The sequence below is a fragment of the Mesocricetus auratus genome, unplaced genomic scaffold, assembly GCF_017639785.1.
Source record: "Mesocricetus auratus isolate SY011 unplaced genomic scaffold, BCM_Maur_2.0 Super-Scaffold_6723, whole genome shotgun sequence".
Classification (NCBI taxonomy): domain Eukaryota; kingdom Metazoa; phylum Chordata; class Mammalia; order Rodentia; family Cricetidae; genus Mesocricetus; species Mesocricetus auratus.
Window position 1 is genome coordinate 363,721 of NW_024429183.1, and position 22,467 is coordinate 386,187.

Below are 22,467 nucleotides of genomic sequence, written 5' to 3' on the forward strand. Positions count from 1 at the left end.
CCTCCCTCGAAGCCCTCCTCCCACTGCCACCGCCAACGCTACCGCCACCGCCATTGCCACCGCCACCCGCAGCCCTAAGCCCGGAGGGCGCCCACCGCCTCGGGTCCACGACCCCCATGCCCGCTCCACCGGGGACAGAAATGGCCTGCAGCTCAGAGGAGGGCTCTGACCTGCCCGAAGGCAAGGAGCTAAAGCTGGCTCCCTGGCAACAGGCCCCAGGTGGGGCGAGTCGGGGTCCGAAGCCAGCCCCCCGCCATGGCAGTCCCCGAGGCGTCCAGGCCGACACCCGTGCATTGCCCACTTGGGAAGCCACAGGCGCGTGCACACCGGACCCAGGCACCCGAGGCTGAGGGAAAGGGAGGGAGGAGCAGGTTGATGGCGGGCCAGTACTCGCTTAGTTTTTGTCTATTTCAGATATTCATATCTGGGATAAATAAATGCTTAGGACATTCCACCATTAGGTTAATCACTGTGAAGTCTGCAGCATTTTCTTGATTGATTTATGATGGAGCACACCACACATTGTGGGCAATGCCCTCTGGTAATATGCTTCCTTAGTTGTATTAGAGCAGTCATGGGGAGGAAGCCCTAAGCAGCATTCTCCCATGGTCTCTGCTTCAGTTCTTCCTCTTGGTTCCTGCCCTATAGACAGCATGACCTGAGAGTTCTAAGCTAAAAGTACCTTTCCTCCCCCAGGTTTCTCCTGGTCATGGTGTTTATCACAGCAATAGAAACCCAAACCAGGACAGAGCCCTATAAATTTCACAAGTCCCGGCTATTGAGCCCATGCTTCTACACCACCTACCATTGGAGGCTGTACATAACCTGGCCCAAAGGAGAAAGCCTGTCAGTCCTCTCTAGCTATGCCCAGTCACATCAAGAACATGCGCTTTGCTGGCCTGTGGTGGCTCACGCCTTTAATCACAGCACTCAGGAGGCAGAGGCAGTCGGATCTCTGTGAGTTCGAGGCCAGGCTGAACTGACAGCCTCCAAAACAATACAGAGAAACCCTGTCTCATAAAAAGCAAAAAAAAAAAAAAAAAAAAAAAAACCCTAAAAGAACATGGGCTTCAGGCTAAACAAAGAACACTGAGTTACCTTCTTGCTGGAGAGGTTAGTACTCAGAGGTTCACATACTCAAAGGACTGCCGAGGTGGCAGGCAAGACTCAAAGGGGCAATTTCATGGTATCAAGTAGACAAAGAGTCCTTAGGAGAAGTCTTGCTGGTCTTCTTCCCAAACAAAGACAGACTACAAAGGAAATGTGGAAAACTTTCATTGCTGATGACGTCTACAAAACAAAAAACCTGTTGTTCTTGGAGTAGAACCAGTATCATTTGCAAAGCGGGGCAGGCCAGGTCTAAACGGATAAGCCCCCAGGAGGTGGCCATGTAGGGGCAGCCACAAATCCTGCAGGGCCCTGTCCCAGTGTCTGTCCAATCACTGCTGTCTCCAGGGGCTTGAATCCCACATTGTCCAGGGGGATCCCGAAGGCCAACAACTTCGCCTCGTATGTACGCAACAGGTCATTGTGGGCCTGAAAGGACAGAGCAATGTCAGGGAGAAAAGGAGTCCACTCAGGCCTGGGAACCAGTCAACATGCTATGGCCCACCCAGAGGTAGGATCCATTCCATGGAGGGGTGGGGTAGGAGATCTGGGCCAAGCATTTGTTAATGGTTTGTTCCTTGATACAGTAGTGCTGATGCCTTTATGTAATTAACTCAGATCACTCCCAATAAGGACCAACTCAAAGAACTGAGACTTGAGTGGACTCCTGGCTCTTTAGCAAGTACTTCCCAGTGAGGGTCTCTATCTCTTCCCTGCCAATGTAGAATGGCACCTATTCCCTGCCTCTGGAGATTCACCCCATTGTCTCTACAGAGGGTACATGTGGAGGACCCTGGAATTCAGAAATGGAGTTGTTGGAGTCAACAACACCAACCTCCCCCCTTCCTTGTGGGGTGGGGGTTTTCTGCCAATTTTGTGTTGTTTTTGGAGTTTTGTTTTCATTTTTGTCTTAGAAAAGGTCCCACAATATAGCCCAGATTGGCTAGAACCTGCTATTTCTCCCCAAACAACCTAGCACTCAAAATCTCTCTGCTTCAAAGGAAAGTTAGTTTTTCCATGCAGTGCCACTGGACAACACAACCATATTCTAGAGCAGGTGGGCAGGTCCCTTGACCATGAGTAGTTGACCAACACAAAAACTCCATTTCTGAGTGTGTATTTTGTTTTGGCATTTGTCTTGTCTTATTGGTCTCAAGTTTTTTCTTTTTTCTTTTCTTTTTTCAAGACAGGGTTTCTCTGTCTTGAAGCCTGTCCTGACACCTGCTCTGTAGACCAGGCTGGCCTTGGACAAACAGAGATTCACCTGCCTCTGCCTCCTAAGTGCTGGGATCGAAGGTGTGTGCCACCAGACACCAACGCCTGGTTAGTTTTTTCATTTTTATGGGTTTTATTTATTGTTTTTTTTTTAAGAACATAAAGTTGAGAGTGAGTAGGGAGGAGTCGGGGGAAAGGAAGGAACATGATCAAAATACATTGTTTGAAATTTTTAAATTAAAAAAGCCCTGCTATTTCAGTTATGTGAGTGCTAATATTACAAGTATACACCAACACACCTTGCAACTTTTTATTTTATTTTATTTTTTGCCTCTTTACACAGGGTCTCCCTATATAGTTATTGATGTCCTAGAACTTGCTATATGGACCAGCATGGCCTATAATTTACCAAGATACATCTGTCTCTGCCTCCTGAGTGGCAGCATTAATGGTGTGCCACCATACCCAGCTCAAAAAAAGCATGCCTAGTACTTTTTATTGTTACTGTGTGTGTGTGTGTATGTATGTATGTATGTATGTATGTATGTATGTATGTATGTATGTGGGTATGTGTATGGGAAGGTACACATATGTATAGATGCCCAAAGAGACCAGAAGAGAAAGTCAGATCCCTTGGAGCAGATGTTACAGGCAGCTGTAAGCCACCCATGTGGATGCTGGGAACACTCCAGTGTTCTTAATTGATGAGCCATCTTTTCCAGACTCCAAAATGCATTTTGCTTGCTTGTTTGTTTTTCAAGACAAGAGTTTCTCTGTGTAGCCTTGGCTGTCTGGAACTTGCTCTGTAGACCAGGTTGGTCTCACACTTGGAAATATGAACCTGCCTCTGTCTCCCAACTACTGGGATTAAAGGGATATACCACCATGGCTAAAATGCACTTTTTTTTTTTTTTTTTTTTTTTTTGGTTTTTCAAGACAGGGTTTCTCTGTGGCTTTGGAGGCTGTCCTGGAGCTCGCTTGGTAGTCCAGGCTGGTCTCGAACTTACAGAGATCCACCTGCCTCTGCCTCCCGAGTGCTGGGATTAAAGGCGTGCGCCACCAACGCCCGGCTAAAATGCACATTTTTAATTGGGAAAATTTCACTAGTTGGTTGTAAAGACCTGAATTTGTTTTACTAATTTATCTGAGACAGAGTCTCAATTTGTAGCCTATGTTGCCTTTGAATTCATGTCCCTCCTGCCTCAGAAACCCTAAGTACTAGGATTATAGGTGTTGATGAATCCAATAAAATGAGAGAGCTTGGAGCCTGTGAGCCTCACAGCAAATGACCAAAAGGGTCACTAGCTAGGATTTAGTGCATACCTGTAATCCCTGCACTCAGGCAGAGGCACACAGATCCTGGTCCACACAGTGAGTTCCAAGTCAGCCAGGGTTATACAGTAGGACTGTGTCTCAAAAACAAAAAGGTTTATTATCCCCACTGTGGTTTAGTGAACAGAACTAATCCTTGGAATAGAGAGAAAAGGGTAAATAAGAATGGACTCCAGAGAGAACTCAGAGGCTAAGCTCTGGTTACCAGACACCACAGGTGATCAGACAAAAGCCAACAATATCCCCAGCCCCCAAGAGCTATGCACACAGCAGATAGCCCTAATTTTGCTCTGCCATGGCAGTTGAGGGACAGGTGTGATAAGTAAAGCTCTAGCCTGACCTCTAGCGAGGGCTGGGAAGCCAGGGCAGCTTGAGCAGTATGGAGTCTGAGAAGCAGTAACAGATACTGCCTACTTTATGTGTAGGGTTAATTGTTTTTATTTTTTTTTTTCCGAGTCAGGGTTTCTCTGTGGCTTTGGAGGCTGTCCTGGAACTAGCTATTGTAGACAAGTCTGGTCTCAAACTCACAGAGATCCGCCTGCCTCTGCCTCCCAAGTGCTGGGATTAAAGGTGTGAGCCAGCAACGCCCAGCTTTGTTTTTATTTTTTGAGACAGGGTTTCTCTGTGTAATCCTGGTTGTCCTAGAAGTCACAGAAATCTGCTTGCCTCTACCTCCAGAGTGCTTGGAAAAAGGTGTGCACCACCACTGCTCAGCTAAACAAATATTTTTAAAAAATAAAACAAGATGATATAAAAGTCTGAATAAGGCCCTAAACAACAAACAGGGATGCAATGCCTGGCCCACAGAGTTAAGGATGTGACTTGTTGGGTTGCTGTTCTTGGTAAATCCATGACCAGACAGTAGGCAAAGCACAGGCGGAACAGTCCACTTAAGGACCACCTCTTTCAGGAGCATGGGACAGATGACAGCCAGGGCAGTGGGAGTCTGTAGACACACATGCTAGCAAGGAAGGGTATGGAGCTATTTTAGATTCACAAAGGTAACTTAAAGGGTGAGAGACTTACTGCAGTGAGCATTAATCTGGAAGAGCAGAGAGACTCTTCCAACTGCCTTGCCTGAGAAGCCAGGTGAGCAAAGAAGGGTGAGGGAGATACAGATTTGACTATGGTAGGAGACAGAGCCCTATAAGCAATGCCAGGACTAGATCACTCTCAGGCCTTAAGGCTACAAGGACATATCAGACTAGGACTACCATACCTACCTTCTGAATGGAATATGCAGAAGAAATGAGAGAGGGCCTCAGGGACCCTTCATCTAGAATGTTCACAAGCTGAAGCTGGGTACATGGGCACAGTTCTTTGGGAGGAGACAGCCCAGAGGGAGAAGGTGGGGCTCTGGGGATGGGGGGCTAGCCATACCTTGCAGACACGGGCCAGCTCATACTGTAAGTCCTTGATGGTGGTATTCTTTGATTCTAGAACATCCTAAGGAAAGAGACAAGGATGACTTTAACATTTGTCACCTGATAGAGGTGGACAGGTGGACTAGTCTTAGGGTTGGAAAGGCTCAGAAAATAGTAGTATAGGCTACTTCAGCCCATACATGTATCCACACAAGTGTGTCAGCAAGAAAGGTATCCAAGTTATGTATAAGCAAGAACAACAAGAAGGGGATAGCAGTAGTGTCTTTGTATTGCCCACATCCTTACAATGAAGCACCAGGCTGAGAAGAGGATCAACACAGCAGTTGATCTCTGTGTGTGTGTGACATAGAACATGTGACATAGGACAGAGGTCAGTATTGGGGATCCTCTATTGTTCTCCATCTTTTGCTTTGTTTTTGAGACAAGGTTTCTGTGTAGCCCTGGTTGACTGGAACTCACTCTGTAGACCAGGGTGGCTTTGAACTCACAGAGGTCTGCATGTTTCTTCCTCCTGAGTGCTGGGATGCATCACAACCACCACCACCTAGCCTATAGGGCATTTTCTTAATGATTGATGCAGAAGGAACCCACTCACTGTGAGTGGTACCATCCCTGGGCAGGTGATCCTGGATGGTATACCAGGGATGAGATAAGACAACAGGTTGATAGGACGGTCAGGGCTACAAAGAGAAATCCTGTCTCAAAAAAAAAAAGCGGGCTGAGCAAACATGAGGAGCAAGCCAGTAAGCAGCACTGCTCCATGGCTTTTGCTTCAATTTCTGCCTCCAGGTTCCTGCTCTGACTTCCCTCGATGATGCACTGTGATGAAGAAATGTAAGTGTAGGCAGAAATTTCTTTCCCATCAGCAACTCCCAAATGCCCAGCAGCTGCTTCCACATTAATTATAAATGCCCAGCCAGTAGCTTATTACTAACTAACTCTTACACTTAAATGAACTTGTAATTCTTAGCCATATGGCTTGTTACCTTTTCTCGGTAAGGCATTCTCATCTTGCTTCCTCTGTCTGGCTGGTGACTCTGTGACCCCACCCTTCCTCTTCCCAGAATTCTTAGTTTGGTCACCCTGCCTATACTTCCTGACTGGTTACCAAACAATCAGAGTTTTATTAAACCATTCTGAGTGACAAATCTTTACAGTGTACAAGGGGACTATTCCACAGCATCCCCCTTTTGTCCAATTAAAAAAGAAAGTCTTGCCGGGCGGTGGTGGCGCACGCCTTTAATCCCAGCACTCGGGAGGCAGAGGCAGGCGGATCTCTGTGAGTTCGAGGCCAGCCTGGTCTACAGAGTGAGTTCCAGGACAGCCTCCAAAAAAACAATACAGAGAAACCCTGTCTCGAAAAACCAAAAAGAAAGTCTTAACATAGAAAGATTACACACAACAAAAACAGTTATTAAGAATTACAGTCACACGCCAGGCAGTGGTGGTGCACACTTTTAATCTCAACATTCATGAGGCAGAGGATTTCTGTGAGTTCGAGGTCAGCCTGATCTACAGAGTTCCAGGACAGCCAGGGCTACGTAAGAAACCCTGTCTCAAAAAACTTTTTTAAAGAAAAGGAGAAAATACTTAATCACATTACTTGTAAGTGAAATAAACCCGTTCTCCCAAATTATTTTTAGTCATGATATTTTATCACAGCAAAAGAAAGCTCAAATTCAGATGCACACACCACCACAGCCAGCTTTTCATGTAGGTGCTGGGGATCCAAACTTTGGTCCTCACGCTTCTACAATGAGGCTTTACCTACTAAACCATCTTTCCAGGCCCTAATTCTTTTTTTTTTTTTCCTGGCTTTTCAAGACAGGGTTTCTCTGTAGGTTTGGAGACTGTCCTAGAACTCTCTTTGAAGACCAGGCTGGTCCTGAACTCACAGAGATCTGACCGCCTCTGCCTCCCAAGTGCTGGGATTAAAAGTGTACGCCCGGCTTATGTTTGGTTTTCATTGTGTGTTTGTTTTTGGAGACAGGGTTTCTCTGTGTAGCCCTGCCTGGCTGTCCTGAAACTCACTCTGTGGACCAGGCTAACCTCACACTCACAAAGATCCACCTGCCTCTGTTTCCAAGTGCTGGGATTAAAGGTGTGTGTCGCCACAGCCTGGCCCTAATTGTTTTTAAAGGAAAAAAATTGTATAACTTTTAAAACTCTACAGTTGCTGGGCAGTGGAATTCACCAGCCAGACACGGAGGAAGTGAGATGCATAGTACTGAGCAGAGGTAATGAACCACATGGCAGAATGTTGATTAACATAAATGGGCTCATTTAAATTGTAAGAGCTAGTTGGGAACAAGCCTAAGCTAATGCAAAGCTTTCATAGTTAGAAAGAAGCTCCGTGTCATTATTTGGGAGCTGGCAGTTCAAAGAAAGTCTGACTATAGACTAATAAGGCTTGGTACACATTATGCCCACAGCAAAACAGGGACACCAGAGACTCAGGTCAGGGCTAGTGAAGGACTGGGACAGCTCAGGAGAGACCGCAAAGTTGGGTGTGGTACATGCCCTTAATGCCTGCATTCATGAGGCGGAGGAAGGTGATGACTATGAATGTGAGGCCAGCTTGGTCGACATAGTGAATTCCTGTCTCAAAAAAAGAACAGGGCGCAAAACTGGAAGAGGACAGTTCCAATGTACAAGGGCCTGTAGCACATGCTCTGTTCTCAGACATGGCAGCCCCTGACTGAACTGAGGGGTCTCTGTGCCACCCAAGAAGGCAAAGCACAGGACTGAAAGACCCACCATGGAAAACAAACACCAAGACTCACGAGGCCATCAGCACCTACCTCGAGTTTGCGGGACACAAGCGTTAGCGCTGCAGGATCCAAGTTGGAGGCTGCCAGCACCTCGTTGAACTGCACCTCCCTCTTCTCCACAGCAGCATTCAGTGCCTGCAGTTTACGCTCCAGCACTAGGTTCTTGAAGCCTGTCTTTTGCTGCACCTCCTGGATGGCTGCAGTGAACTTACAATAGAGCTCGTCTCTCTCCTGCTGCACCTGGGGACAATAAGACTGGAGTGAGCAACAAGGACCCTCACATGAGATCTCTCTTTTGGGAGAAACTATGTCCTACTCTGCTCTAAGTATGTTGCTTCTGAAGAAGGGTCCCTTTCACTATGGCCACACCCATGGCACATGGGCATTTGCTGTCCACACTGCCTGCACTCTTCCATATGTGCACAGATGAAAAGTTTGTAGCTCAGCACATAGCAGAAGGTAGAGAGGGAGTCAGCATTACCACTTATCCCAGTTAGGGTTTATCTGGCTCACACTTCTACATCATTGAAGGACGTCAGAATAGGAACTCAAGCAGGGCAGGAACCTGGAGGCAGGAACTGATGCAGAGGCTGTGGAGGAGTGCTGCTTACTGGTTTGTTCCTCATGACTTACTCAACCTGCTTCCTTAAAGAATCCAGGACCACCAGCCCAAGGATGGCACCACACACTGAGAGGCCCAGGCCTTAGAAGAACTGCAGTCATAGCACAAAGACCTGAGCAAGATGCAGTCTGCACCCGCCCCCCACTGCCCCTGATCTTAGCCCTAGTTACAGGAAAAAACATGGACACCAACAATCCCCCCCCCAAAAAAAAAGCTGCAATATAAACAAAGTGATATTTCATTCCTAACAGAAAGAGGGCTTTCACATGTGAAGAGAACAGGAAAGAGTCACATCAAATGTTTAGATTAAGCCGGGCGGTGGTGGTGCATGCCTTTAATCCCAGCACACGGGAGGCAGAGGCAGGCGGATCTCTGTGAGTTCGAGGCCAGGCTGGACCAACAGCCTCCAAAACAATACAGAGAAACCCTGTCTTGTAAAACAAAAAAACAAAACAAAACAAAACAAAAAAAAGTTTAGATTAGTGGCCTCTGGGAATTCAAATTAAAGGGTGCTGTTTTTGTTTCCTTATCAAAGTCAAAAGATGCAATTATTAATTAATTTATTTATTTTGAGACTGAGTTTCCTCGTGTAGTCTAGGCTGACATTGAACTACGGAGCTGGGTTTAGAGGTATATCCCACATTTGGCCTACTACCTGGTTTTTTGTTTTCCATTTTTTTTGTTTTCTTTCCTTTTTATCGGTTTTATGAGACAGGGTTTCTCTGTGTAACAGCCCTGGCTGTCCTGGAACTCCTTTGTAGACCAGACTGGCCTCGAACTTACAGAGATCCACCTGCCTCTGCCTCCGGAGTGCTGGGATTAAAGGCGTGCTCTCCATGGTTTCTTTACAAAAAATAGGCAATAAGTTAATACTAAGAAATGCACAACACAGATGAAATCACAGGGACCAAGTATCCTTCACAAACTGATAGGGATTCTGGTTCTCATGAGATTTGGGGCCTTCTACAAAATACACCACAGGTTTTTGCATCATAAAAGTTGCTGAATGCTGGGTGCTGGTGATGCATGCCTTTACACTCAGCACTTGAGAGGCAGAGGCAGGTGAATCTCTGTGAGTTTGAGGCCAGGCTGGTGTATAGAGCAAGTTCCAGAACAGCCAGGGCTATACAGAAAAACTCTGTCTCAAAAAAATAGAAACCAAAACCAAAACAAAAGTTGTGTACGCACACACCTATAATCCCAGCTACTCAGGAGGCTAAATTAGGAGGATGCCAGATCCCAGGAATTCATGACCAGGCTGAATGAGACAGTGAGACCCTATTTAAAAACAAACAACAAAAATGCAGATCAGGAGTAGGAAGGAGGGAACGTCTAGCTCCCAAGTCCAGAGCCCAGCCACGGCATCCACACCTGCTCACCTTGATGAAGCGCTGCTCCAGGACCTCGTGCTCCCACTGCAGGTCCTTCAGCTCTTTCTCGGCAACCTTTAAGCGTGCCTTTGTACGCTGCAGAGAAATTAGGGAGTAGGGGACATAAAATACTTAGGATTCATAGACACTCACATAACACAGGCTCCTGGAGACAGCACAGCCAGAAAAAAAATCATCAGGAACAACTGGTTGGAAGACTCCAGCAGCTGGGCCCCACCGAAGCTATGAGTGGAATGTGCGGAAAACTGGGGTCTAGCCTACAATAGCGCCTGCCTACTTATAGCTCCAGAAGAGTCCATAAAAGACAGTGTGCAGCATCACCATGTCTCCCTTTCTTGCACTAAGGAGGAGTCCTGCTCACACAGGCCTCAAGAGACATCCCCTCATATGCCTTCCCTCCTGGGCCCAGCAGCGAAGGGAAGATGCTTCAAAGGAGGGAAAAGGATTCAGCAGGAAACTCACAAACAGGATATGCTTGTCCCGTTCATAGTTCCCAATTCTCCTCTGCATCTCATTCATCTCATCCTTGGCTCTCTGCAGAGGTTCTGCCAGCCGCTTGTTCTGCAGAGACACCTCCGCCACCTCCCTCTCCAGGTGCTCCTCTTTCTTCCTCATGTCCTCCATCTGTTCCTGTTGGCACAGTGCACGTACAGGGGCTTGGCCTAGGAGCATTGGCCAAATGCCCTCGAGTTTATTTTACTTATTATTGGGTTTGACATCAGTAAGTGTGGATGTGCATGCCCCAGTACACTGTAGAGATTAGAGGACAGCTTTCAGAAGTTAATTCTCTCCTCCCACTACGGGTTCTAGGGCTCCAACTCAGCTTAATCAGGTTTGCATGGCAAGCACTTTTACTCACTGAACCATCTCGACGTACTTTTTGTTTTTTTAAGACAATGGCTCCCTAACCAGCCTAGGCTAGCTTTGAACTTGTTCTCTTCCTGCCTCTATCTCTTCAGCACTGGGATTGCAGGTTTGTGCCACCATATCCAGCGATGGATACCCTCGAGGGAAAACAGATCCTGAGGCAGGCATGGTGGCACACACCTTTAATGTCAGTCCTCAGGAGGCAGAGGCAGGTGGATCTCTGAGAGTTTGAGGCCAGCCTGGTGACATGGGGAGTTCTAGGACATCTGTACCTACCCGGTGAGGCCCTGTGTCAAAGAGCCAACCAGTCACACACATGCTGAGGATCTAGTCCTATTTTCATATAAGAGGTACGTTGGCAATTTTGACCTCTTCTCAATTTTGTTAAGAATAGAACTTCCATGCAGACTGAGGGGTTGCATTTATTTAGACCAAAGGCAGTTCTCTACGGTGGAAACCCTGCAGTGTCAGGGCTATGTGTCCCCAGTTACCAAACAGTGACTGATGGGATGAACTCCTGACACCATCCTGTCAGCACCTACACACAGTAACAACTGCTAAGTGTGGCCACACCCCAGTCAATACATATTGCCTATGATAGCCCTGCCTAGGCCTTTACATGTCAGAACACCTTTAACACCTTTAATTTTATCTGAGAGTAACAGAGGGACATGTCCAGTATTATTGTAAGAGGGAGTGTTAGATCTGGTGGGACTCGAGACTGGGTCTGCATCCTGGGCCCTGAGCATGCCTCCCAGACCACATCAGTACCTTGAGGGAATTGATTAGGGCCAGGTTGTTAAGAGTGATGTCGTTGTAGTAGTTCTTGATATCAGTGAAGGCCTCCTCATGCCGCTGCATCAGTGTGCTGATCTGGCCATTCTTCCTCTCCTCCACCTCATGGATCTCAGTCTTTCTCCGCAAGTCAAGCTCATCTCTTAGCATCTTCATCTTCTTATCATACTTGGCCTCGATTTCTGAAAGGCAGCAGCACACATAGCTTAGAGCAGGTGACTCAAAGCCACAAGAAAAGATGGAACCAATAACCAGTGCTCAAGAACACCCATCAGGGTCAGAATGTAAGCTGCACAGGCGACTCTGCCGGAGCCAAATGGGCTTGGGTGGAACTTTTCCTGCGAGTGACATATTCAGCACACAGGCCACTATCACCTTTCCTCTGTCTATGATAACCAATGTTTGCAGTGGGTGTCCCACACCAATCTCTAGACACTATCCACGGCCTCTGTGGCTGTCCAGACACACACTACAGGGCTCAGTCAATAAGCAGATGAACTTCTGACAGAGAAGGCTTTGCAATCCAGGAGCTAAGGAGAAGCCTCAACAAGGTGCTATATGCTGCTAATGGCTGGCTTCAGACCAAAATGGAGACATGAGAGGCAACCAGAGCTCCCAAACTCACATGGGAATGAGCTTTTCTGTGACTCTGAATCAATCTGCTGGCTTCAGAAATATTCTCTCTTGATCTGGGTATGATGACACGTACCTTTAAACACACCTTTAATCCCAGCACTTGGAAGGCAGAGGCAGGCGGTTCTCTGTGAGTTCGAGACCAACCTGGTCTACAAAGTGAGTTGCAGGACAGCTAAGGATACATAGAGAGAAAAAAAAAAACCTTACTTTCTGTCTCTCTTCTTCTCCCTTCAGTCAGTTTGTCTGTCTGTGTGTATCTGTGTGTGTCTGTGTGACAGAGAGAGAGACAGAGACAGAGACAGAGAGAGAGACAGAGAGAGAGACTGACCTGAATTAATATGGTTTATATGCCTTAAGTTACTAAGCAGTGATGTGAGGGGTTCCCTGACACCATCCTACACCCTGTACATTTGCAAAACTGACCTCGAACTTGCCTTTCAAAGTCATTTCGCATCTTGGTGATCTCCTCAGCATGTTTCTGCACAAATGAAAAAGGGATGTTACTAAGAAGCCAGACAGAGAGAGCCATGACCCTTCTACCTGTGGGAAAATACAGTTTAGTAACCCTTGTGCTGCTGCTGCTTCCTGGGCTCTCCTTACATATGCCCAATGACACGGCTTGGAGAACCTCCACATTTCACACGTAACGCACCTTCCCTCAGGGGAGTCACCTCGGAATCTGACAGACAGTGCAGACATGAGCGCTGTACATGTTTGGGTTCCTTATCCAGCCTTTCCAAAGCCAGAGTCAGCAGTCACATCTACATGGTTGACAGGCTCCCTCCAGGAGCCTTACAAAGCTCCTGCTAGCCTGCCTCACTATTGCTTAGAGCAGTATACACAGATGATGATTATTCTGGTTTTTGAAAAAGGATTTCTCTGTTTAGCACTAGCCATCCTGTAACTTGCTCTGTAGACCAGGCTGGCCTTGAACATAGAGATCCACCTGCCCCCGCCTCTGCCTCCTGTATACTACCACACCCAGCTCAAAGATTATTTTAATGAGCAATTACATGCTACAATTTTTATAAGATTTATTATCTAATTATTATTTGATTTTATGTGAGCAAGTATTATGTCTACACCATCTGTATGCCTGGTGCACATGGAGAAGACATCATAACCTTTAGAACTGGAGTTACATATAGTTGTGAATCACCATATGGGTAATGGAAATTGAACTCAGGTCTTCTGTAAGAGCAACCAGTACTCTTGTTTTTTTTTTTTTTAACAGATTTATTTACTATGTATTATATATACAGTGTTCAGCCTGCATATATGCCTGCAGGCCAGAGGAGGGCACCAGATCTCATAACAGATGGTTGTGAGCCACCATGTAGTTGCTGGGAATTGAACTCAGGACCTCTGGAAAAACAGCCAGTGCTCTTTTTTTTGTTTGTTTTTTTGTTTTTTTGAGACAGGGTTTCTCTGTGGCTTTGGAGGCTGCCCTGGAACTCGCTTGGTAGTCCAAGCTGGTCTCGAACTCACAGAGATCCACCTGCCTCTGCCTCCCGAGTGCTGGGATTAAAGGTGTGCGCCACCAACGCCCAGCACAGCCAGTGCTCTTAACCTCCGAGCCATCTCTCCAGCCCGCAACCAGTACTCTTAAGCACTGAGCCAGCTCAGCTTTTCATCTTGTGGGTGTGGGTATTTTGCCTACATGTATATCAGTACACTACATGTGCGCCTGGTGCTCACAGAAGCCAGAAGCTGTTGGATCCTCCAGAACTAGAATTACTGATGGTTGTGAGTTGCCATATGGGTGCTAGGAATTGAGCCCAGGTCTTTAGAATAGCCAGTGCTCTTAACTGCTAAGCCATCTCTCCTGCCCTTACATATTACAAATTTGAATAAAAGTTAGACTAACTTATTTGTTAAAAATCTCTGATCATTTTTGCACAAAAACACAAATCCTGAGATGTGAAAGCACTAGTTCTGGTGTCTAGGTTCACTGTTCCCCCAGCCTGTACCTACCAGACGAAGGTTCTTTATCACCACCTCGTTAGCCAACTCCTGCTCCTTGATCTCCACTTTCAGTGCCCGCATGTCCTTACGCAGCACACCCTCCTGTGTGCGGTGCTCCTTCTGGGCCAGCTTCATAACTACAGTGCCCTCAGCCTTCACCTCCGCCAGGTTGTTCTGGTGCTCATACAACAGGTGCTTTACTTTCTGTTTGTACACCTGCAAAGAGCGTGAGGGGGGGGCCACATGCTCATCTGAAGCAGCAATGCATGTCCAGCTCACAGGCAGCTAAGTGGCAGAAGAACTGTAGAGGGCGGCCTGCTCATACTCCTGCCATTCACAGAAGCTGCAATGCAAATACTCCATGTGCAGGGCCCTTCCTGATACTAGGATGACACTGCTTTACCCTGTCCTCTTCAGAGACTGTTGGAGGTTCTAACAGGAGTACAGTGGACACTGTGACAGGTGATTCAGTTATAAAAAAATAAAGGAATAAAAATTAAAACCTCATATTCTTGTTTGTTTTGAAACAGTGTGTCCCATAGCCCAGGCTGGCCTCAAACTATTTACATAACTAAAGTTGGCCTTGAACTCCTGGTCCTCTTGCATCTACCTCCCAAGTGCTGGGATTATAGGCATGTACCACCATGCCTAGCTCTATGTTTTAAGTACTTTCCAATTTTGTTTGGCTGAATTCATAGCCACTCTTGGCACACCTGCACTTAGACCTTACCACAGTCCTCTTCCACAGACCAAACATGTAGCAGTGCAGGAGGATTTGGATACCCTAGTCCAGGTTAATCAGCAGAATCAATGATGGTGATCAATGTGGTGACAAACGACACAGCCAAATCACCTTTGCAGCCTTCGTAGGACTCTTTTAGAAAAACTGCCTCTTGTTCACAGTCCAAAGAACACAAGCAGAGGAGTATATTCCCAAAGAAAAACAGAAAATGTCCCCACCCAGACCTGTTCCTGTGCTGCTGCACCATGACTCCGGTGGGTACAGACAGACCAACTCCACTCACCTTGATCTCCACCTGGTGCCTCTCCTCTGCCTCCTCCATCTCACGGTCTTTGTTTCGAAGCTCAGCCTTCTTTTCCTCCAGCTGCTTTCTTGTGATCTCCCAGAAGGTGTGAATTTTGTCGCGCTCTAGCTGGAAGTAGTTGCGCTCCTCTCGCTCTCGGTCCAGCTCCTCCCGGATGCGGGCAACATGTTCCTCTACCTGACCAGGCACAGGGCATCAAATGAGGTACCCTGCAGAGCCCATTCACCATCAGAGTGTGTGGACCAAGGGAAGCAGGGAAAAAAAGGGAGGGGTCATTTTACTAAAGTCAAAATGCAAAGCAGGAAGGCTCCCGAGACAGTAAATAGCAAAAGTCTCTCAATTAGGCAAAAAATTACAAAACAATTACATCTGTTCAGCAACTCTTGGATTCTTTTTACGAAATTTCTCAGGCTGGGCAATGATGACACACACCTTTAATCTCAGCACTTGGGAGACAGAGGCAGGTGATCTCTATGAGTTCTAGGCCAGCCTGGTCTACAGAGTGAGTTGCAGGACAGTCAGAAGTGTTTCACAGAGAAACCCTGTCACAAAAAAACAAAACAAACAAACAAACAAAAAAGAAATGTCTCAAAAGGCACACAAGCAGTATTTTTGTTCAAAGATATTAGTATTGTTATTATCTAAAACACAAACCTTTAAAAGGAAATAATCGACAATTTTAAATAGGAAAATAGTTGAAAATTAGAATACATTAACTCTAAGAGATATAAAAAATACCACTGGAAATATTTACTATTAAGAAAATTATACAAAACTAGGGGGCTCTTTGCATTCGACAGCCTTTGGTCCAGAGCCAATTATAAATCTGCAAATAGGTTAAGGAGAAAAGTAGGACAGGCTTCCAACTTTCTCGGGCTCTTGCTTCCCATGAGAATTAGTTATCTTTAGGCACAGCCCCAGAACAGTTACTGTGAAATATTTTTTCTCTCAAGATACATTCCACACAGATAAATCATATTTTTCATTTCAAACAACAAGACAACAAGCTGGGTGTTGGTGGCACACGCCTTTAATCCACAGCACTCGGGAGGCAGAGGCAGGCGGATCTCTGAGTTCAAGGCCAGCCTGGTCTACAGAGTGAGTTCCAGGACAGCCTCCAAAACAATACAGAGAAACCCTGTCTCAAAAAAACAAAAAAACAAGACAACAAGCTGACAAGTGACTCTGAGGAAGGATGCTGGGCAGGGGCTAGGTGCCTATGGGGGAACATGGCACCCCAAAATCTGACCAGTGCCTCTCATGGTATCATGCACATCGACAGTATCTGACAAGGGTCTTCACATCATGGGCCTTTGGTGCCATTCAAACGGTCACAAACAGATCTCTGCTGTGTTTGGCTCATATCATGTTAGAGTTTGTCATCAATAGCGAATTGGATTTTTTTAAATATCCCAATTTCTATCTTCCCTTGAAAACTCAAAAAGTTAAGAACTCCAGAGTTTGGGGGCTGGAGAGATGGTTCAGTGGTTAAGAGCACTGTCTGTTCTTCCAGAGGACCTGAGTTCCATCCCCAGCCCCACGTGGCAGCTAAAAAGTGACTGTAACTCCAAGATCTGACACCTTCACACAGACATACATGCAGGCAAAACACCAATGCAAATAAACTATATATGTATAATTTATTATACATATGTATACAAACACACACACACAAAATCACCAGAGTTCAATACCCACAGGGCAACCACCCTATGAACTGACTACAAATATAAACCGAGTCTTGTCTTCCTACTTGATTCTGAAGGCATCCAACACTGTGCTTCCTTCAAACATATAGCTCATGAAGGCCAGCCTCTGCTTTGCAGATTGTGTATGTATTAGGTATTTAGTGTGCTGGACACTAAAACATTAAGACTCAGTCTCCAATGATGTGAAATAGGCAGGGTACAAGAAACAGCATGTCAGGACAGTCTGAAATTCAGTTTATTTTCCATCCATCCATCCCAGTCAAAACAAACTGGACCCCTTGACTAACATCTGCTTAAATTGCTAATGGTTTTCCTGTACATAAATCAAAGCACTCATGGGACGAGGAAGATGGTTCAGTGGTGGAAAGCACTTGTTGCTCTTGCAGAGGAACAAGATCCAGTTCCCAGCACCCACATAGTGGCTAACAACCATCTATAAATTCAGTTTCAGAGGATCTGAAGCCACCTTCTGGCCTCTGTAGGCACTGTACACACATGGTACACATGGATACATGCAGGCATCTCACACACACACACACAACACACGCACACACTCACTAAAAATGAATAAATGCTATTTTGTTTTTGTTTTTTAAGACAAGGTTTCTCTGTGTAGCAGCCCTGCTATCTTAAAACTCACTCTACAGACCAGGCTGGCCTTGAATTCAGAGATTCATCCACCTCTGCCCCTCAAGTGCTGCGATTAAAGGCAAATAAATCTTTTAAAACATACATTTTACATGCATGTCTGTGCACCATGTGCATGCTTGGTGCCCGTGGAGGTCAGACGACAGCATCAGATACCCATCCCTGGCCCGCCTGGAACTGGAATTACAGATGGTGTGAGCTACTATGTGGGTATTGAAAATCAAACCTGAGTTGGACCTCAGCTAGAACTTTTAACCAACAAGCCACCTATCCAGCTCCATTTTAGCTCAGCGGTGCTGGCACACACCTTTGATTCCAGCAATCCAAGGCAGAGGCAGGAGGCAGAGGCAAGTGAATCTCTGAGTTCGCGGGCATCCTGGTCTGAAGAGTCAGTTCCAGGACAGCCAGGGCTACACAGAGAAAAACTGTCTAGTGCCCATGTACAATATGAGAAATCATACAAATAAGTCCATCTCAAGGATCAGGGTTTACTCTATATAATAAACCTAGTAATTTCATGTTAAAAAAAGAAAATAACACATTTTAAGTAAAAATACAGCTATGTAAGGTCAGTGCTGCAGATGATAAAAGAAATTATACAGACTTGCCGGGTATTGGTGGAACATGTCTTAATCCCAGCACTTGGAAGGCAGAGACAGGTGGATCTCTGTGAGTTTGAGGCCAGCCTGGTCTACAGAGGAGTTCCAGGACAGGCTCCAAAGCAATAAACCCTGTCTCTGGAAAAAAAGAAGAAAAAAGAAAAAAGAAAGAAATTATACAGACTACAAAGATGGAGAAAACTCATTGGAACGTCTGTAAGCAAGCAGCAGGCAAGTTCCCAGAGAGGCCTCACATGGCTGGGAGCAGGTACAAGTTTTCTATGGTAGTTGAGGGGGAAGTTATTAGGTCTTAGCTCCTTAGCCATTTGTGTGGGATCCTTATCTGGGTACAAGGGGTTGTGGGGACATCTCACTGTCTTGTATATAGTAAATTTACAGCACAGATTGGTTTTTTTTGAGACTGGCCAGCAGTGTACAGTACCACAAGTCATTAGAAGTTAGACTCCAGCTGTCTATGTAAGATATCACACAGGTCACTAGGAGGCAGGCACCAAGTGGTCATACCTGGTTGCTCAAGTATGGAAATTTTGCTTATTTTTTGGCCTATTGCCTCTGAAATCACCAATACTCGACCCTTGTCCAACTCCAATTTCAGCTTATATCACTCAATCTTCTTCATATTATCTTAAACTATTAAAATAGTCTTATTAACACAACTGCACATGGTCCTCCAGTCTTGTGTAAAAATCTCACAAGGCAGCCATCATGAACACAAACCCAGGAGGATACACCATGCTTGCCACATGTTGTAGCTTTCAAGAGCCTTGTATGTTTTATAATTATGTCCTCTAGTCTTTTGTATCTACATACACAAGTGGCTTAAAATACTTTATATAAGGACCACCTCCCTGAGTTCAATCTTCAACACTGCTCCAAAAAAATATATATATATACAAATACATACATACATACATACATACATATATTAAAGATATCACCCCCCAAGGACCAGGGGTATAGTTCAGGAGTAGAGCATGTGCCTCAACAAAAAAATTAAATATAGGAAGAAAACCTCCTCCCAAACTACGCACAGTCAATAAGAAAGAGGCAGCTCTAATAGGGCTACTACTTGTTGGAAGTGTTGTCAAAAATAAAACAGCGAGAGGCCAGCAAAGTGGTTCAGCAGATAGGTACCTGCTGCCAAGCTTGAAAACCTGAGTTCAATACCAGATCCAGAACCGATTAATACAAAAGAAATAACAAGATTTTTTAAAATAGTGGATGATTAATTAGATTGAGACAATGTAACTTTAAATAAGTCATGTTCCTTTTAAAACTTTCCTGGACTCCTTCTCTCTTTCCTGCTGTTCAGGACTTTTCCTCTCTCTTTCTCCACTCCCTTCCATTTCCCACTTTTAAAAAAAGAAACAACTGTACTCTTTGTTTTCTTCTTTTTTGGGTTTTTGAAACAGCCTCTCTCTGTAGCTCTGGCTGTCCTGCAACTGCCTATGTACATCAGACTGGCCTTGAACTCACAGAGATCCACCTGCCTTTGCCTCCCAAGGCATGAGCCATCATACTAGGCTAAAAACTTTTGTCTTGCTATAATGTTTACTAGCAAACAAAGAATGATATATGTATTATCACATATATATATCTATCAGCTCTATGAACAATGGGCACGTAAAAAAGATAAGAATGAAAGAAAATAAACAAAGTTACGTGCCCATTGTTCCAGGGGTGAGAGTTGGGGGACTCCTTCCAAGTTCCTATTGAAGTTTCTTCACATGGATGTATTGCATTTTTTAAAAATATGTAACGTGGAGGTGATGGCAAACTACAGACATAGAATAGGCATGTTACATCTGGACGGACTGAGAGGAGACGGACAAGCAGAAGGGTGGGATGAGTTTACCAACACATCTGTTGCAGTGCCCACCCTGGGGCCAGACAACAAGGCTGTGCTCACCTGCTCCTTCGTCATGTCCTCCGGTGCGAGCCCGTCGACAACCGGATTGCCCTTGGCTTTGCCTTTCTTCCCCTTCTTTTTGGGCGCCTGTGTTTGAAGAAGAGATGACTGAGTAAAAGCTGCTCTGCCGAGTGCCACCCCCCTTGACTATCTGCTTCCAGGGGCATTGGGGAGGGCACACCTGTCTACAATCAACCTCTGCTCTTCATGAACTGCTGATTGGAGCACTCACCTGGAGGGCATCGATATTCTGACCCCCCCACTGTGAACCACATATACTTGGAGGGAGGGGAGATCATTAACACATTTGGAGAAGCACAAAGAAGAAATCTTCCTCTTCAGAAAGGAACACTTTCTCTTTCCAAAAGGGAAGAAGGGATTCACTCCAAACCCCTTCACTCCTAGACATAGGGCAAGGATGTCTTTGGTGTGGTTCCTTTTTTTTTTTTAATGAAAGATTCATTTCGGAGGGGGAGATGGGGTTGAGGGAAGGAATATGGGGAAAGAAGGCTAAAAGGAGCATTCAAGGGGTAGTATGGAAACATAAAAGAAAAACTTATCTGGGCTAAAAAATGAGGAACGCACACACACCCCATGTCACCCTGCAGTATGTTGGCTATCATGCCTCATAACCACCACAGAAACACATGCAAGAAACTTATCAATAAGTATAGAAAAGTAGCCTTTTGGCTAAGATCTATTCTTATCAGTGTAAATGTAGAAGGAGGGAGCTCATGGCAATGACCAAATCTGAGGCTTCGTTTCTTACAAGACTACAGAGAACTCTAGTCAGGAGTGAGCAAACTACACACTCAAGAGTGTCTGTAAACGTGTCTCCCAGCAGAAACTGCTCACAGGGTCCTGCTTCATTTTAGTAGCTTTGATAAGGTCATAAAAATCTTTCAGGGAAAATTCAACAGCAGTTAATATTCACGATGTTTCCAGCCAGGAGCTCCCAGGAAGTCACCCCACCAGACCATGACCCACGTCCTGGCACACCTGTCAAGAAACTGCATTAATACAACACCTGTACCCTAAAGAGAAGGGCCTCGTTATATGAGGAAGGTCTAAGGAGCCTGAGGTCTCTGCAAACCTAAAGTGATGGGTGCTATCCTGACCCTGCTGTGACACTAGACCCTCTCCACACACCTTACTAGAGAGGGACCTCTAGCCACCATGGTATGCATCAGGTTCTTCACCTCAGAGACAGAGTTCCTAGGGTTTCTCCGGAGCTGGACTCTGCTCCCTGTGGACCCTTAAGTGCCTCAGAGCCTGTATGAGGTGGAATCCTAGATCCCAAGGATTTCGCGGACTCAGCTTCTGACTTCTGGTCACCTTGCACACCAGGCTCTCAGTCTGGTATTTTTGGCGGCCATCCCAGAGAACAGAAAGGCTAAACTTTAGTTCAAATGTATGCAGGCCCCGGCATTCTGGCCTCTCCAACTGGGACCTCACGGAAGTTCTCAGTTCTAGTAATCCAAACCTGTAGGCCGCAAACCCCAGGCTTTCAGTCCCCGGGACCCGACCCTATCCGCATTTCTCCGCCAGATTCTCTGTGCACTGGAGACCCAGAAAGAAAACCGGCCCAACTCACCATGCTGTCAGCAGTACAGCACCGGTACTACTCCAGGATAGGCGCTGGTCTACGGAGGCTGCGTTGTCTCCTGGCAACCCGAACGAGATCCCGCGTTGGTTCTCAAATAATCGCGAGATTCTCCTAGCTCCGCCGCCCCACCCACCCCCAGAGACCTCGACAACGGGGAGTGCGTCCATAACGACCTGCCAGAAGAGATAAACAGCTACCGCTGCCCGAGGTTGCCTTCAGTGTATTACTAGTCTCCTTCCCGCTAGAATTTGAGCTACAAGAGACGACTGTGCTTCCTTCGGTTCTCCAGAGAGAATGGATGTCTGAATGACTACTCTGCCACCCAAGCTCATTTCCCAAACTGGATTCAAATAAGAGCCCGCTCCTGCGGTTCCTCCACCTTGCCCCGCTTATGAAAATTCCTTTCACATGCTGCCCTGATGAGACTACTGAAAATGCGTAGCTGGGCTTCCAGAAACTCGGCAAGGAAAGAGAAAGGCTGGGAGTGTTATTTTATGTGTGTAATCGCTGCACCGGGGAAGCTGAGAAGAAAACTGCATGGGTCGAAAACTAGCCTTGGCTACATGGTTCTAATCCAGCCAGAGCTACAGACCAAGACCCTGGCTCAAAAGGGCGGTGGGGGTGGCAAGAAAGAAAAGTGGCCTGGCAGGAGTATTTGCAAAGACATGCTGAGTGTCCTGGTTTCAGTCCCCAGAAACAGAAAAGGCAGCAAGTCACACATCGCTGTCTGCTTTATGAATGAAGATTCCACGACCTTAACTGGATGCAGAAGTCCACATCCAACCAGGAGAGAAAGGCTTGCTCAGTAGTGGGGATCTGGGAGTCATAGTAATGAGTTCCTCT

At 46.1% G+C, this 22,467-nt stretch overlaps 1 protein-coding gene across 3 annotated transcripts; it reads right to left on the reverse strand.

Moving 5' to 3' along the window:
* Positions 1–1,258: 1,258 nt before the first annotated feature.
* Gas8 (growth arrest specific 8) lies at positions 1,259–21,720 on the reverse strand. Of its 3 annotated transcripts, none has more exons than XM_040735051.1 (11): positions 21,613–21,720; positions 20,019–20,105; positions 15,112–15,309; positions 14,096–14,302; positions 12,545–12,599; positions 11,462–11,667; positions 10,286–10,453; positions 9,812–9,898; positions 7,841–8,050; positions 5,035–5,100; positions 1,259–1,536 (listed from the first exon to the last, which is right to left on the reverse strand). In XM_040735051.1, the coding sequence occupies exons 1-11, from the start codon at positions 21,613–21,615 to the stop codon at positions 1,360–1,362; spliced, it is 1,464 nt and encodes a 487-aa protein (XP_040590985.1). In that variant the 5' UTR covers positions 21,616–21,720; the 3' UTR covers positions 1,259–1,359. The 3 variants fall into 3 exon arrangements, with proteins under 3 accessions (XP_040590985.1, XP_040590995.1, XP_040591000.1); XM_040735061.1 differs by having other exon boundaries at positions 15,112–15,341; positions 21,613–21,630; XM_040735066.1 differs by lacking the exons at positions 12,545–12,599; positions 15,112–15,309; positions 20,019–20,105; positions 21,613–21,720 and having other exon boundaries at positions 14,096–14,231.
* Between the last annotated feature and the right edge of the window lie 747 nt (positions 21,721–22,467).